Raw genomic sequence first — 16,711 nt, forward strand, 5'->3', positions numbered from 1 at the left:
AAGGTGACAGGGAAAGAGAGAGGAGGGAGGGAGGTATAAGGAGGGAGAGGGGGGAGGAGGGATAGTCAGAGGTGACAGGGAGAGAGAGAGGAGGGAGGGAGGTATGAGGAGGGAGGAGGGGGAGGAGGGACAGTCAGAGGTGACAGGGAGAGAGAGAGGAGGGAGGGAGGTATGAGGAGGGAGAGGGGGGAGGAGGGACAGTCAGAGGTGACAGGGAGAGAGAGAGGAGGGAGGGAGGTATGAGGAGGGAGAGGGGGGAGGAGGGACAGTCAGAGGTGACAGGGAGAGAGAGAAAGGGAAAGTGAGAGGTGAAAAAAACATCAGCTATTGCATAAAAATGATTGTAGTTTTATAACCTACTATATGGCGTTGCCTCTCTGTGTCAGTCTTCTGGTTGTAGAAGGGCTCGTCTTTGTCCGGGTCAGCCTGCCACACATACTTCAGCACTGTGTTGATCAGAGCCTTGCTGATCAGGATGCACAGGTACACTATCAGATACGCATTCATTGACCTGCAGGGGGGAGACAGAGAGGAGGGGGGAGACAGAGAGGGGGGAGAGACAGAGAGGAGGGGTGAGAGAAAGGATGACAGAAAGGAGTGGTGACAGAGAGGAGGGGGAGAGATGACAGAAAGGAGGGGTGACAGAGAGGAGGGGAGACAGATGCAGAGGAAATTACATAAGAATGTCTTCAGGAAGGGTGGACGATCTGAACGGGTCTTTATGGGGAAACGGATATGATGCAATTAGATGGCAATCAACGTTAAGTGAACCTGTCTGGAAACATGGTAAACGTGCATCATAAAGTAGAAAACACATGTTGGTGGGCCTTACTTCTCCACTGCAGAGCGTTTCTGGGACTTGGACTGGTAGTTGAGCGCCATCTTGGTCTCCATGCCAGTGTAGATGGCAACAGCTAGGAGACACAAACCAGAGGGTCAACTTGGGAAGACATTTCACATCTGTGAAGATGAAGGAAAGAGACTAGGAAAGGGGACGACTTTGGAATATTGAGATGCAGCCCTGATGACAATAATATCAGTCAGATCTGACAAGTGTCTGTCGGTATTGAATACTATCATGGTGTCCTACAATTATCTGTGAAATCAACTCCCATCGCACTCATCTGATTTCATAATAAGACTTGGCTTGCAGTCATGTCACCTCATGCAGTGTACTGACTGCATTCCTGCTTGACAGTGTGTAATATTCTCACTCATACAGGTCTGTACAGGCCTCAGCAGCTGGTCTCAATATACAACCCACAGTGTGAACACAGGAACTTAATGATTTGGAGTGGAACCTCTAAACATTCCAAACCCATTATATGAATGAAAACTAGGAATCTATTTTAGATTCTATTAGTGGTGTCATTACAAGGTCACCCAGTGTAGTGTCTTTAGATTCTATTAGTGATGTCATTACAAGGTCACCCAGTGTAGTGTCTTTAGATTCTATTAGTGATGTCATTACAAGGTCACCCAGTGTGGTGTCTTTAGATTCTATTAGTGATGTCATTACAAGGTCACCCAGTGTGGTGTCTTTAGATTCTATTAGTGATGTCATTACAAGGTCACCCAGTGTAGTGTCTTACCATATATGTGCTGTGTGTTTTTCAGTGTCGCCCCTCTGAGAAGTAGGTTCTCAGATCCTAAAGGCCTGAAGCAAACACAGAATACACTTCTCTGTTAGAATACACTTTTTTTCTTTTCTTTTTTTGTGCAAACACACAAGCAATGACTTCCTGAATTTGGAGTCAATTTCCTAGGTATGGATTTACCTCGCGATGGGCTCGTTTCTGTCCGAATAAATATTGATTCGGCCCACGAATCTGTCCAAGGAGAGAGGGAATGCATGTGTAAGTTGGTGTGTTTTGCGTTGTTTTTCTCTATACAACCAGTACTGATTGTCTGGATGCAGTGTTGTGTGCAGTGTTGTCACTCACTTGTAGAGGTCTGGCTGTGGTTGTTCACATTCAATAGAAGCCTGTAGAGTATCAAAATCCTCCTCTGTGTTGAAGGCCTTAGTGTCCTGCACAGCATAGTAGGTCTTTGTGGAGGGATGGAGAGAGTCACAGCTCTAATGAAACAGAATACAAACTCTCTCTCTCCATTTCGCTCCATCTCTCTATATCCCTCACATACACACTCACCCCTCTCTCTCACTCACTCTTTCCTCTCTGTCCCCTGTCTCCCACGCTCTCTTTCACTCTTCTGTTCTCCCTCAACTCTATCCCATTCTTTCTTTATCTCTGCCTCAGCCACCTCTCCCATCTCCCTCCTCCTCTCTCTCAGTCAGAGTGTAGTGTTACCTTGTGACTGGACTCCCCATCCAGACTGGCTGTAGTGACAAAACAGGTCCCATCCTCCCTACTGGTGGAGAGAAGGATGAGGTCACAGGGGAACGTCTCATCTTCCTTGATCAGCACCACATCACCCACCTGGGAGAAAGGGAAGGAAGGAAGAAAGAAAGCAAGAAAGAAAGCAAGCAAGCAAGCAAGCAAGCAAGCAAGCAAGAAAGAAAGAAAGAAAGAAAGAAAGAAAGAAAGAAAGAAAGAAAGAAAGAAAGAAAGAAAGAAAGAAAGGAAGGAAGGAAGGAAGGAAGGAAGGAAGGAAGGAAGGTAGGAAGGAAGGAAGGAAGGAAGGAAGGAAGGAAGGAAGGAAGGAAGGAAGGAAGGAAGGAAGGAAGGAAGGAAGGAAGGAAGGAAGGAAGGAAGGGTGAATGGGTGGGTTAGAAGGTAGAGACGTGAGAGAGATGTCTTTAGCTCAATAGGATAACACAGTCTTGAGTTGTCTAAAGCAGTGGTTCCCAAACTGTGGGTCGGACCCACTTGTGGTTCACTGGGGGTCCAGTTTGGTTGCGGGATGACATTTGTTGTGCATTGCAAAACATTTTACTTAAAAAATTGGAAATGTAAACAACTAAAACCAAATAGAAAGTGTGTAGAAAAGATAATGGACCTATATATCTTTTTTATAATAGTCTAGAATCTTTGAGAACTTACAATCAACAAAATAAAACTAGACAATGAGGCCCCCACAGATTGTGTTAGAATGTTTTGAGCATAAGAACACAGCATTAGCCATGTTAAAATATGCAGGAAATGTGCTTAAAAATTGCACAACTTTCTCTCAGCTCCATATACCAAATGTGTAGAATTGCAGGAAATTAGCTTTATATTTGAAAAATGTTCTCTCCGCTGCCAAAATTATATTTTGTACTTATTCTTTGGTCTGTTTATGTTTTTTCTCTGCTCAACCCTTATGGTGGGTTGCGACTCCAAATGAATGTATATTTTTAGTTCATGAAGCAAGAAAGTTTGCCAACCCCTGATCCAAAGAACCCAGGTTTGATCCCTGGTCATTTTCAGTTGTAGGATGATACGTACCCTCAGCTTACGACTCTGTTTCCTGATCACCTTCCCATGCTGCACCTCGTGCACAGGACACTGGTTAATAGCATTGTCTGCTTTGTGCCTGAGCCAGTCCTCATAGCCCTGTTTGATGGCCGTGACAGTGATGACAAAGAAGAGAGGTAGTCCGCTGGTGATGGGACTGGTGGGAGTGTCAATTATCAACTGAAGAGGGCGAGAGAGAGAAAGAGAGAATGATCTATTGTCAACTGAAACTTCTGCATTTGCCAGATTTATATTTCTTGCCAACTAAGCTTTAAATTGACTCAAATTGAATCTACCAGTCAAGATCTGACCTGGACAAGAAATATGATGAGGAAGTAGAAATTGGCAATTCTTCTAAACTGCTCAAACAAATTCTTCGGAACAAAATTCCAGAAGGTGTACTGTGGAAAGGGAAGCAACAGTAAATGGTTATAACATGGTTGTAACATGCTTGTAACGTGGTTGTAACGTGGTTGTAATGTGGTTGTAGCATGGTTGTGGTTCTCACCTTGGAGGAGATGATGCGGTTGTCGGGGTACCTCTGGGGAATGTAGGCCTCCGCTCCCGGTGGGGGCTCCTTGTTTCCGATGTACACCGTCCTGGTGTCCACCCAGTTCTCCTCTCCAGCACACTGCACAGAGGTCAAGACGTCAAAGGTCAATGCCAGGTCAGCACACAGGTCAGGTCAGATCATGACAGGACAAATCAGGGCAGGGCAGGACAGGACAGGAGAAGACACAGGGGCAACAAATGTAGCCTCCTTGCCTGGCTGGTTGTCAGGCAGTTGTTTCCTGCTCCAGCCAACATGTCTTTGTCTCACCAAACATGGTTAGTGTTGTAGAATGCAGAGACAGTCTGGCAGACACAATAGCATTACAGTCGCAAACCGTATAAATGACTGTGTTGAGTGTAATAAACTGGCGACCTAACAAACACAACACAACAGACCTCCAGTAACAGTGACTAAGTGCTCTGAGTCATGTAACCGGGTGGGGAATGATAAATGAGTGTTGGCTACAAGCCTTCCACAATAACTCTCCCATTCAACAATTACTATGACACATGCCTATATACAAACACACACCACAACACCATAGGAAGGTCAACCCACTGATTCGACACCTGTCTGGAATAGTCAAATATAATAGAATCTGATCAAACAGAATCAAATATAAAAAGAGGGAAATCAAATATAATATAATATCATCTTAAAGTAATTTCCTTACTCGCTGAGCCTTAAGTAACTAAATGGGTTGCGTCCAGTAGAGTGCTACATGTTTGCCCATGTCTGTTTATCACCAGTGAGCTAGCTCAAGAAGCTGGACAAGCCCAGACAGAGAGACACTGAGGGGATTTGATTAATCCCCCGGGCATGCCCCAAGTGAACCGGGTTAGCATTGACTGCATTCCATGGACTGCATTCCCGTTCGGGGCGTTCTAACACTAACTTTCTAGCCTGACTGTTTATTGCCAATCAGAGCATTTATATAATGCTATACTCTCCTTAGAATACCTCCTTTGTCTGAATATAGTGTATATACTGAGTTCCATAGATATTGGTCATGTCCTTTGTTTGGTTAGCATGTTATACTTTGTATATCTCCTTAGTTCTGACACTTTGTCTTGTATGTGAATGTGTTGTATCCGTGTCCCCTTCGTATTCCCTCCAGACCAAAACCTTACCTACCGGCCTTTCAAGCCATTCCATATCGCCATCCTACCCCCCATGTGCTCCTGTGTCTGTTTGCGGTGCCTTTTTTAATTAGTTAATAAATACCCTGAACTGGAAACCTTGTCTTCAACCATCATTTCTGTATTCTTACAAATGCACCATAGTGGCAATATCACTCCTCAACCTAGCCCAAGACAGTCAACCTAGCCCAAGACAGTCAACCTAGCCCAAGACAGTCAAACCTAGCCCAAGACAGTCAAACCTAGCCCAAGACAGTCAAACCTAGCCCAAGACAGTCAAACCTAGCCCAAGACAGTCAACCTAGCCCAAGACAGTCAAACCTAGCACAAGACAGTAAAACCTAGCCCAAGACAGTAAAACCTAGCCCAAGACAGTAAAACCTAGCCCAAGACAGTAAAACCTAGCCCAAGACAGTAAAACCTAGCCTAAGATACAGTCAACCTAGCCTAAGATACAGTCAACCAAGCCTAAGATACAGTCAACCTAGCCTAAGGTAAAGTCAACCTAGCCTAAGGTACAGTCAACCTAGCCTAAGGTACAGTCAACCTAGCCTAAGGTACAGTCAACCTAGCCTAAGATGCAGTCCGACCTAGCCTAAGATGCAGTCCGACCTAGCCTAAGATACAGTCCGACCTAGCCTAAGATACAGTCCGACCTAGCCTAAGATACAGTCCGACCTAGCCTAAGATACAGTCCGACCTAGCCTAAGATACAGTCCGACCTAGCCTAAGATACAGTCCGACCTAGCCTAAGATACAGTCCGACCTAGCCTAAGATACAGTCCGACCTAGCCTAAGATGCAGTCCGACCTAGCCTAAGATGCAGTCCGACCTAGCCTAAGATACAGTCGACCTAGCCTAAGATACAGTCCGACCTAGCCTAAGATACAGTCCGACCTAGCCTAAGATACAGTCCGACCTAGCCTAAGATACAGTCCGACCTAGCCTAAGATACAGTCCGACCTAGCCTAAGATACAGTCTACCTAGCCTAAGATGCAGTCCGACCTAGCCTAAGATGCAGTCCGACCTAGCCTATGATGCAGTCCGACCTAGCCTAAGATACAGTCAACATAGCCTAAGATACAGTTCGACCCAGCCTAAGATACAGTTCGACCCAGCCTAAGATACAGTTCGACCTAGCCTAAGATACAGTTCGACCTAGCCTAAGATACAGTTCGACCTAGCCTAAGATACAGTTCGACCTAGCCTAAGATAGTCAACCTAGCCTAAGATACGGTTTCTATAGACACACTCACTGGAGCCAGACAGAGGCTGCAGGGAATGATCTTATCAACACCTGAACGGTTGCTACTCTGCATACCTAATCCATCAAACCTCAGCTATTAAAAAGGTCAGTTTGTCGCAATTTTTGATTTGAACTGATTCCACTGTGAGGATATTCCGCAAAGTTCCAGAGTGGCCAGTGTGGTTTTTCAGTATGACCTGTAAGTCAAGCAAATGTGTTCAGCCATCCAGGCTCTGGTAAGCTGTGGTTCATAATAGGCCAGTGTGAGGTGATGAGTGTGGTTTCCTAGTATGGCCGGTGAAACTGCGCTCAGAATGCCCCTACCGCACCACGGGTCCACCCATCCATATCCCCCGTGCATCCCGCAAAGGCGGAGGTGTTGCTAACATTCACGATAGCAAATTTCAATTTACAACAACAACAAAAAACAACGTTTTCGACTTTTGAGCTTTTAGTCATGAAATCTATGCAGCCTACACAATCCCTTTTTATAGGTACTGTTTACAGGCCTATTTTAATGGTGATTTTAATATACAGCGTTCCTCACTGAGTTCCCTGAATTCCTATCGGACCGTGTAGTCATAGCAGATAATATTCAAATTTTTGGTGATTTTAATATTCACATGGAAAAGTCCACAGACCCACTCCAAAAGGCTTTCGGAGCCATCATCGACTCAGTGGGTTTTGTCCAACACGTCTCTGGACCTACTCACCGTCACAGTCATACTCTGGACCTAGTTTTGTCCCATAGAATAAATGTGGATCTTAATGTTTTTCCTCATAATCCTGTACTATCGGACCACCATTTTATTACGTTTGCAATCGCAACAAATAATCTGCTCAGACCCCAACCAAGGAGCATCAAAAGTCGTGCTATTAATTCTCAGAAAACCCAAAGATACCTTGATGCCCTTCCAGACTCCCTCTGCCTACCCAAGGACGTCACAGGACAAAAATCAGTTAACCACCAAACTGAGGAACTCAATTTAACCTTGCGCAATACCCTAGATGCAGTTGCACCCCTAAAAACTAAAAACATTTGTCATAAGAAACTAGCTCCCTGGTATAAAGAAGCTCTGAGCTCTGAAGCAAGCTTCCAGAAAATTGGAACGGAAATGGCACCACACCAAACTGGAAGTCTTCCGACTAGCTTGGAAAGACAGTACCGTGCAGTATCGAAGAGCCCTCACTGCTGCTCGATAAACCTATTTTTCCAACTTAATTGAGGAAAGTAAGAACAATCCGAAATTTATTTTTGATACTGTCGAAAAGCTAACTAAAAAGCAGTATTCCCCAAGAGAGGATGGCTTTCACTTCAGCAATAATAAATTCAAGATCATGATCATTAGAAAGCAAATTACGGACTCCTCTTTAAATCTGCGTATTCCTCCAGAGCTCATTTGTCCTGAGTCTGCACAACTCTGCCAGGACCTAGGATCAAGAGAGACAGTCAAGTGTTTTAGTACTATATCTCTTGACACAATGATGAAAATAATCATGGCCTCTAAACCTTCAAGCTGCATACTGGACCCTATTCCAACTAAACTACTGAAAGAGCTGCTTCCTGTGCTTGGCCCTCTTATGTTGAACATAATAAACGGCTCTCTATCCACCGGATGTGTACCATACTCACTAAAAGTGGCAGTAATAAAGCCTCTCTTGAAAAAGCCAAACCTTGACCCAGAAGATATAAAAAACTATCGGCCTATATCAGTTATCAGTTTGATATCAGTTTGTCTCTGTGAATGGTTTGTCCTAAGACAAATCAACTGTAAATTTCGGTGTTCCTCAAGGTTCTGTTTTAGGACCACTATTGTTTTCACTATATATTTTACCTCTTGGGGATGTCATTCGAAAACATAATGTTAACTTTCACTGCTATGCGGATGACACACAGCTGTGCATTTCAATGAAACATGGTGAAGCCCCAAAATTGCCCTCGCTAGAAGCCTGTGTTTCAGACATAAGGAAGTGGATGGCTGCAATCTTTCTACTTTTAAACTCGGACAAAACAGAGATGCTTGTTCTAGGTCCCAAGAAACAAAGATCTTCTGTTGAATCTGACAATTAATCTTGATGGTTGTACAGTCGTCTCAAATAAAACTGTGAAGGACCTCGGCGTTACTCTGGACCCTGATCTCTCTTTTGACAAACATATCAAGACTGTTTCAAGGACAGCTTTTTTCCATCTACGTAACATTGCAAAAATCTGAAACTTTCTGTCCAAAAATGATGCAGAAAAATTAATCCATGCTTTTGTTACTTCTAGGTAAAAGCACTAAATAAACTTCAGTTGGTGCTAAATACGGCTGTTAGAATCCTGACTAGAACCCCAACATTTGATCATATTACTCCAGTGCTAGCCTCCCTACACTGGCTTCCTGTTAAAAATCCTTCCCAACACCCACATGGTATAATAACGTCAAAACCTAAAATGTGACTAGTCTGTATAAATCAAAATTAAACCTGGTTCCCCTCTCTCCACTGGGATTCTCTGCCTCTAACCCTATTACAGGGGCTGAGTCACTGGCTTACTGGTGCTCTTATATGCCGTCCCTAGGAGGGGTGCGTCACTTGAGTGGGTTGAGTCACTGACGTGATCTACCTTTCTGGGTTGGCGCCCCCCCTTGGGTTGTGCCGTGGCGGAGATCTTTGTGGGCTATACTTGGCCTTGTCTCAGGATGGTAAGTTGGTGGTTGAAGATATCCCTCTAGTGGTGTGGGGGCTGTGCTTTGGCAAAGTGGGTGGGGTTATATCCTGCCTGTCATGTCTTTGTCAGAGATTTTTTCTTGTTAGTATTGTTTTTTATGTGTATAGGTGCGCGACGGGTCTTCGTACCCATATTTGTTTATGTTCGTTTCTTATTAGTGTTATGGAGCATGTATTTGGACATTCATTAAAAGACTCCATTTTACACTCCGTTTGACTCTCCTGCGCCTGACTTCCCTGCCACCTATACACACGACTCTGACAGGATCTCTGACAAAGACATGAGGGGAAACAGAGGGTTAAATACACCAGAGGTAATGGATGGGATTGAAAACAGGTGTGTGGGAAGACAAGACAAAACCAATGGAAAATGGATCGATGATGGCTAGAAGACCGGTGACGTCGACCGCCGAACACCGCCCGAACAAAGAGAGGCAACAACTTCGGCAGAAGTCGTGACAGTGTCGGGGGGCTAGGGTCAGTCTGTTATATCTGGAGTACTTCTCCTGTCTTATTCGGTGTCCTGTGTGAATTTAAGTATGCTCTCTCTAATTCTCTCTTCTTTCTCTCTCTTGGAGGACCTGAGCCCTAGGACCATGCCTCAGGACTACCTGGCATGATGACTCCTTGCTGTTCCCAGTCCACCTGGCCATGCTGCTGCTCCAGTTTCAACTGTTCTGCCTGTGGCTATGGAACACTGACCTGTTCACCGGACGTGCTACCTATCCCAGACCTGCTGTTTTCAACTCTCTAGAGACAGCAGGAGCGGTAGAGATACTCTTAATGATCGGCTATGAAAAGCCAACTGACATTTACTCACGAGGCGCTGACTTGTTGCACCCTCGACAACTACTGTGATTTTTATTAATAGACCATGCTGGTCATTTATGAACACTTGAACATCTTGGCCATGTTCTGTTATAATCTCCACCCGGCACAGCCAGAAGAGGACTGGCCACCCCTCATAGACTGGTTCCTCTCTAGGTTTCTTCCTAGGTTTTGGTTTCTTCCTAGCCACCGTGCTTCTACACCTGCATTGCTTGCTATTTGGGGTTTTAGGCTGGGTTTCTGTACAGCACTTTGAGATATCAGCTGATGTAAGAAGGGCTATATAAATACATTTGATTTGATTATACAGGGATTACATTGAGCCAACATGTGTAGCATTAGCATCTTTAGCTAGCGGTTATGTAAGTGGGCGAGTACAGGCTAACCTCTCTTTAGATATTATTTTTACCCACAGAGGGCACTGTGGTATATCGGCCAAAAAGATTAAACATCCGTTAGCTCTTGTTAATTAGTTTGTCCTTTGTAGTTCAGTTGGCAGAGCATCGCGTTTGTAACACCAGGGTAGTGGGTTTGATTCCCGGGACCACCCAATCATAGAAATGTCTGCACGCATGACTGGAAGTCACTTTGGATAAAAGTGTCTTCTAAGTGGCACAGGGACAATCGGGCTTACAGTTTCATCATACAGTATCTTTGTTGCATCAATGTACTGTAACAAAACGTAACCTTTTTACTTATCTTGTCCTGGGCAGTGTATCTCTCTTATAAAACGTTCAGCCCTAGTGCCCTACATGATTTCATTCATAGAACCAGATTTGAATTCAATATTTTTTTCCCCTATTTTTTTGGAAATAGTCAATCGGAAGTCAACACGTTAGTTTGTATTTAGCTAGGGTCTAACGCGCTACCAGAGATTCTGTATTAAAGTGAATTACTTACTTTTCTCATCCCTGAATAAGTTCTCCTGTTATGTTGGTTGGCTGCTGAGCAAGAGCTGTGTCACAGAGGATTGCAGCCTAAAGACTGAACAAAGAACATACACACACAACTACAGACAACACCTGAGATCCTACGAGTCATCAGACAAGATCCTTCTCTTTTTCATTCCCTCTCTACTCTTTCTCTCGCTCTCTATTCTCTCTCCTCCCTCTCTCGCTCTTCCTCTCCCTATTCTCTCTACTCTCCCCCTCTCTCTCTGTAATAAAGTGGCTAGTAGCCCCATGCTGTAGGCTCTATAACAGCTGGTGAGGGGCCGTGTGTCCACTGAACCTCTCACAGCAGACCTCCCAATCTGCTCTACACCATAGTATTACTATACTACAGCTGTCTATATACCATAGTATTACTATACTACAGCTGTCTCCATACCATAGTATTAGTATACTACAGCTGTCTCTATACCATAGTATTACTATACTACAGCTGTCTATATACCATAGTATTACTATACTACAGCTGTCTCTATACCATAGTATTACTATACTACAGCTGTCTCTATACCATAGTATTACTATACTACAGCTGTCTATATACCATAGTATTACTATACTACAGCTGTCTCCATACCATAGTATTACTATACTACAGCTGTCTCCATACCATAGTATTACTATACTACAGCTGTCTATATACCATAGTATTACTATACTACAGCTGTCTCCATACCATAGTATTAGTATATTACAGCTGTCTCTATACCATAGTATTACTATACTACAGCTGTCTCCATACCATAGTATTAGTATATTACAGCTGTCTCCATACCATAGTATTAGTATATTACAGCTGTCTCTATACCATAGTATTACTATACTACAGCTGTCTATATACCATAGTATTACTATACTACAGCTGTCTCCATACCATAGTATTAGTATATTACAGCTGTCTCCATACCATAGTATTAGTATATTACAGCTGTCTCCATACCATAGTATTACTATACTACAGCTGTCTCCATACCATAGTATTACTATACTACAGCTGTCTCCATACCATAGTATTACTATACTACAGCTGTCTCCATACCATAGTATTACTATACTACAGCTGTCTCTATACCATAGTATTACTATACTACAGCTGTCTCCATACCATAGTATTAGTATATTACAGCTGTCTCTATACCATAGTATTACTATACTACAGCTGTCTCCATACCATAGTATTAGTATATTACAGCTGTCTCTATACCATAGTATTACTATACTACAGCTGTCTCTATACCATAGTATTAGTATACTACAGCTGTCTCTATACCATAGTATTACTATACTACAGCTGTCTCTATACCATAGTATTAGTATACTACAGCTGTCTCTATACCATAGTATTACTATACTACAGCTGTCTCTATACCATAGTATTAGTATATTACAGCTGTCTCTATACCATAGTATTACTATACTACAGCTGTCTCTATACCATAGTATTACTATACTACAGCTGTCTCTATACCATAGTATTAGTATACTACAGCTGTCTCTATACCATAGTATTACTATACTACAGCTGTCTCTATACCATAGTATTAGTATACTACAGCTGTCTCTATACCATAGTATTACTATACTACAGCTGTCTATATACCATAGTATTACTATACTACAGCTGTCTATATACCATAGTATTACTATACTACAGCTGTCTCTATACCATAGTATTACTATACTACAGCTGTCTCTATACCATAGTATTACTATACTACAGCTGTCTCTATACCATAGTATTACTATACTACAGCTGTCTATATACCATAGTATTACTATACTACAGCTGTCTCTATACCATAGTATTAGTATATTACAGCTGTCTCTATACCATAGTATTACAATACTACAGCTGTCTATATACCATAGTATTACAATACTACAGCTGTCTCTATACCATAGTATTACTATACTACAGCTGTCTATATACCATAGTATTACTATACTACAGCTGTCTCCATACCATAGTATTACTATACTACAGCTGTCTCCATACCATAGTATTACTATACTACAGCTGTCTCCATACCATAGTATTACTATACTACAGCTGTCTCTATACCATAGTATTACTACACTACAGCTGTCTATATACCATAGTATTACTATACTACAGCTGCCTCTATACCGTAGTATTACTATACAACAGCTGTCTCCATACCATAGTATTACTATACTACAGCTGTCTCCATACCATAGTATTACTATACTACAGCTGTCTATATACCATAGTATTACTATACTACAGCTGTCTCTATACCATAGTATTACTATACTACAGCTGTCTCTATACCATAGTATTACTATACTACAGCTGTCTCTATACCATAGTATTACTATACTACAGCTGTCTATATACCATAGTATTACTATACTACAGCTGCCTCTATACCGTAGTATTACTATACAACAGCTGTCTCCATACCATAGTATTACTATACTACAGCTGTCTCCATACCATAGTATTACAACATTACAGCTGTCTATATACCATAGTATTACTATACTACAGCTGTCAACACTGCTCTCTTTACTAGAGTGGCTTATAGCCTCTGCGTCAGTTTGTTGCTGTTGGCAACTCATTGAGATTGGTTTGTTGTTTGATATGAGTTAGTATCTTCTCCTGAGTAAAGATAGCATGGATGTCATAACAACATTCACAGGATGAATAGTGAAATCATTACCACACTAACCTCCCCTTGCCCAGACAAACAGACATTACACACACACACACATGTCCTGCTGCAGTATAAAAAGAGGTGATGGTAATCCCTGTCCGGGGAATAGGATTGTTTTTCCCTAGCAACGTGCCCTAGTTTCCAGCCATGTATCGCTGTGTTAAGTCACTGAGCACTCCTAGTCTCCAGCCGTGTCTCGTGGGGTTAAGTCACTGAGCACTCCTAGTCTCCAGCCGTGTCTCGTGGGGTTAAGTCACTGAGCACTCCTAGTCTCCAGCCGTGTCTTGCTGGGTTAAGTCACTGAGCACTCCTAGTCTCCAGCCGTTTCTTGCTGGGTTAAGTCACTGAGCACTCCTAGTCTCCAGCCGTGTAGCACTCCTAGTCTCCAGCCGTGTCTCGCGGGGTTAAGTCACTGAGCGCTCCTAGTCTCCAGCCGTGTAGCACTCCTAGTCTCCAGCCGTGTCTCGTGGGGTTAAGTCACTGAGCACTCCTAGTCTCCAGTCGTGTCTCGCGGGGTTAAGTCACTGAGCACTCCTAGTCTCCAGCCGTGTCTTGCTGGGTTAAGTCACTGAGCACTCCTAGTCTCCAGCCGTGTAGCACTCCTAGTCTCCAGCCGTGTCTCGTGGGGTTAAGTCACTGAGCACTCCTAGTCTCCAGCCGTGTCTCGTGGGGTTAAGTCACTGAGCACTCCTAGTCTCCAGCCGTGTCTCGCGGGGTTAAGTCACTGAGCACTCCTAGTCTCCAGCCGTGTAGCACTCCTAGTCTCCAGCCGTATAGCACTCCTAGTCTCCAGCCGTGTCTCGTGGGGTTAAGTCACTGAGCACTCCTAGTCTCCAGGCGTGTCTTGCTGGGTTAAGTCACTGAGCCCTCCTAGTCTCCAGCCGTGTCTCGCGGAGTTAAGTCACTGAGCACTCCTAGTCTCCAGCCGTGTCTCGCGGGGTTAAGTCACTGAGCACTCCTAGTGTCCTAGACTACTCTGGTCACCCCCACTAGTGCTCAGCTATTTTGAGCTCACCTGTCCTATACACACCTCAGACACGACAGGAGGAGACTCCACCTCTGGATCATTGAGCCTAAGGAGGTTTAAATTGGTCTTATCTGTCCTGAAACAGGCCATCCAAGGGTGCATCTCAGTAGTCTATAGCGACACCCTCTTCTAGTCTCCGTACCCTTTGACTGGTGATTCTGGGGGTAGATCCCAATAGTCTATAGTGGCAAAGTCTTCTATTATCCTGATGCTGGTTCACCAATCAAAGGGTTTAGAGTGGAGAAGAGGATACCACTATAGACTATTGAGATGCAGCTGTAGCTGGCCTGCTTCAGTGATCTGAACAGCAGAAGAGATGAGAGAAGACCTAGCATGAGGAAGAGAGAGGAGAGAGGAGCAGCCTTCTGTTCTGTGTGTATCAGCAGCAGACTGAGAACAGCTGGGATCTCCTCTCCCCAGATAAGAGCTGGTCCGCTCTCTCTCATGGTCAGCTCACACTCTTGCTTTCTCTTTCCTTTTCACAATCCCTACATTTATCCTGCTCACTCAGCTCACTCTCAGACACACACCACTCCCCATCTCAGATGAGTCACGAGAGAAAGAGCGGGTGTGTGTGAGAGAGAGGGAGAGAGAGAGAGAAAGAGCGGGTGTGTGTGAGAGAGAAGGAGAGAGAGAGAGAAAGAGCGGGTGTGTGAGAGAGAAGAAGATAGAGAGAGAAAGAGTGGGTGTGTGTGAGAGAGAGGGAGAGAGAGAGAGAGAAAGAGCAGGTGTGTGTGAGAGAGAGGGAGAGAGAGAGAGAAAGAGCGGGTGTGTGTGAGAGAGAGGGAGAGAGAGAGAGAAAGAGCGGGTGTGTGTGAGAGAGAAGGAGAGAGAGAAAGAGAGAAAGAGTGGGTGTGTGTGAGAGAGAAGGAGAGAGAGAGAGAAAGAGTGGGTGTGTGTGAGAGAGGAGAGAGAAAGAGCGGGTGTGAGAGCGAGAGAGGGAGAGAGAGAGAAAGAGCGGGTGTGTGTGAGAGAGGGAGAGAGAGAAAGAGCGGGTGTGTGTGAGAGAGAGGGAGAGAGAGAGAGAAAGAGTGGGTGTGTGTGAGAGAGAGGGAGCGAGAGAGAGAAAGAAAGAGCGGGTGTGTGTGAGAGAGAAGGAGAGAGAGAGAAAGAGAGAGAGTGTTTATTGTTCAGGAGCAGAGAAGGCAGCTTCTACCATGAACACTGTATTGTTTTCTGCCTGACAGCGGAAAGGGAGTCACCCTCAACGAGAGAAACAACGGGTACAGACCGCAGCCATTGAGCCATCCACACAACTAGAACCAAATGAACCTATTGACTTTATGGATGATAAAGATCTATTCTATATTCTATTCTAAAAAACATCCCTCTTCCAAAACAGATTTTTTCCCCGGGCTTTAAAATATATCCTCTAAGAAATAGCACATTAACGACACAAACTCATGTTCCTGTTAGAACATGAGGCGGGGCAACATTAATAAGGGTACAAGCCCACGCATAAATACTGCACATCCTCCCTGCCTGAAGAGAACCAGTAAACACCGACGTAACATGACAGGATAGGTGAAAATAAGAGTTCCTCTACATTCTTTTCACCCATCCAGTAAGGTGTGGGATCTGTGATTAGAACACTAAGTGGGGGAGAAGGGAAGAGTGCCTTAAGTATTGGTACAGGACCACTATCTCTTGTACATGGCATATCATCATGGCATGTCTGCTGATAGTACACAGTCTGTTCTGGTGCTCTCATGGAGGAGAGAAGAGGAGAGGAGGAGAGAGCACATATAGATAGACTGGTTAGCTTGAGTCTGGAGATGCTGACAACACTCTCGTCTCGCCCACTCCTCTCTATCTACCTCCTGCCCTCTTCTCGCCCACTCCTCTCCTCTCTATCTACCTCCTGCCCTCTTCTCGCCCACTCCTCTCCTCTCTATCTACCTCCTGCCCTCTTCTCGCCCACTCCTCTCCTCTCTATCTACCTCCTGCCCTCTTCTCGCCCACTCCTCTCCTCTCTATCTACCTCCTGCCCTCTTCTCGCCCACTCCTCTCCTCTCTATCTACCTCCTGCCCTCTTCTCGCCCACTCCTCTCCTCTCTATCTACCTCCTGCCCTCTTCTCGCCCACTCCTCTCTATCTACCTCCTGCCCTCTTCTCGCCCACTCCTCTCCTCTCTATCTACCGCCTGCCCTCTTCTCGCCCACTCCTCTCTATCTACCGCCTGCCC

The 16,711-nt window shown here is 44.4% G+C and overlaps 1 protein-coding gene across 5 annotated transcripts in view; it reads right to left on the reverse strand.

Moving 5' to 3' along the window:
• LOC129840224 (phospholipid-transporting ATPase IH-like) overlaps nucleotides 1–16,711 on the reverse strand; it is an 80,557-nt gene that overhangs the window by 25,267 nt on the left and 38,579 nt on the right. For all 5 annotated transcript variants that reach the window (XM_055907902.1, XM_055907901.1, XM_055907903.1 and 2 more), the window contains exons 2-10: nucleotides 3,904–4,026; nucleotides 3,707–3,796; nucleotides 3,387–3,575; nucleotides 2,310–2,438; nucleotides 1,944–2,047; nucleotides 1,779–1,829; nucleotides 1,593–1,657; nucleotides 833–914; nucleotides 361–511 (exon numbers count right to left, since the gene is read on the reverse strand). In XM_055907902.1, coding sequence (XP_055763877.1) covers nucleotides 361–511; nucleotides 833–914; nucleotides 1,593–1,657; nucleotides 1,779–1,829; nucleotides 1,944–2,047; nucleotides 2,310–2,438; nucleotides 3,387–3,575; nucleotides 3,707–3,796; nucleotides 3,904–4,026 — 984 coding nt within the window. The remainder of the gene's footprint in view (nucleotides 1–360; nucleotides 512–832; nucleotides 915–1,592; nucleotides 1,658–1,778; nucleotides 1,830–1,943; nucleotides 2,048–2,309; nucleotides 2,439–3,386; nucleotides 3,576–3,706; nucleotides 3,797–3,903; nucleotides 4,027–16,711) is intronic.

This window comes from Salvelinus fontinalis, chromosome 41 (assembly GCF_029448725.1).
Source record: "Salvelinus fontinalis isolate EN_2023a chromosome 41, ASM2944872v1, whole genome shotgun sequence".
Classification (NCBI taxonomy): domain Eukaryota; kingdom Metazoa; phylum Chordata; class Actinopteri; order Salmoniformes; family Salmonidae; genus Salvelinus; species Salvelinus fontinalis.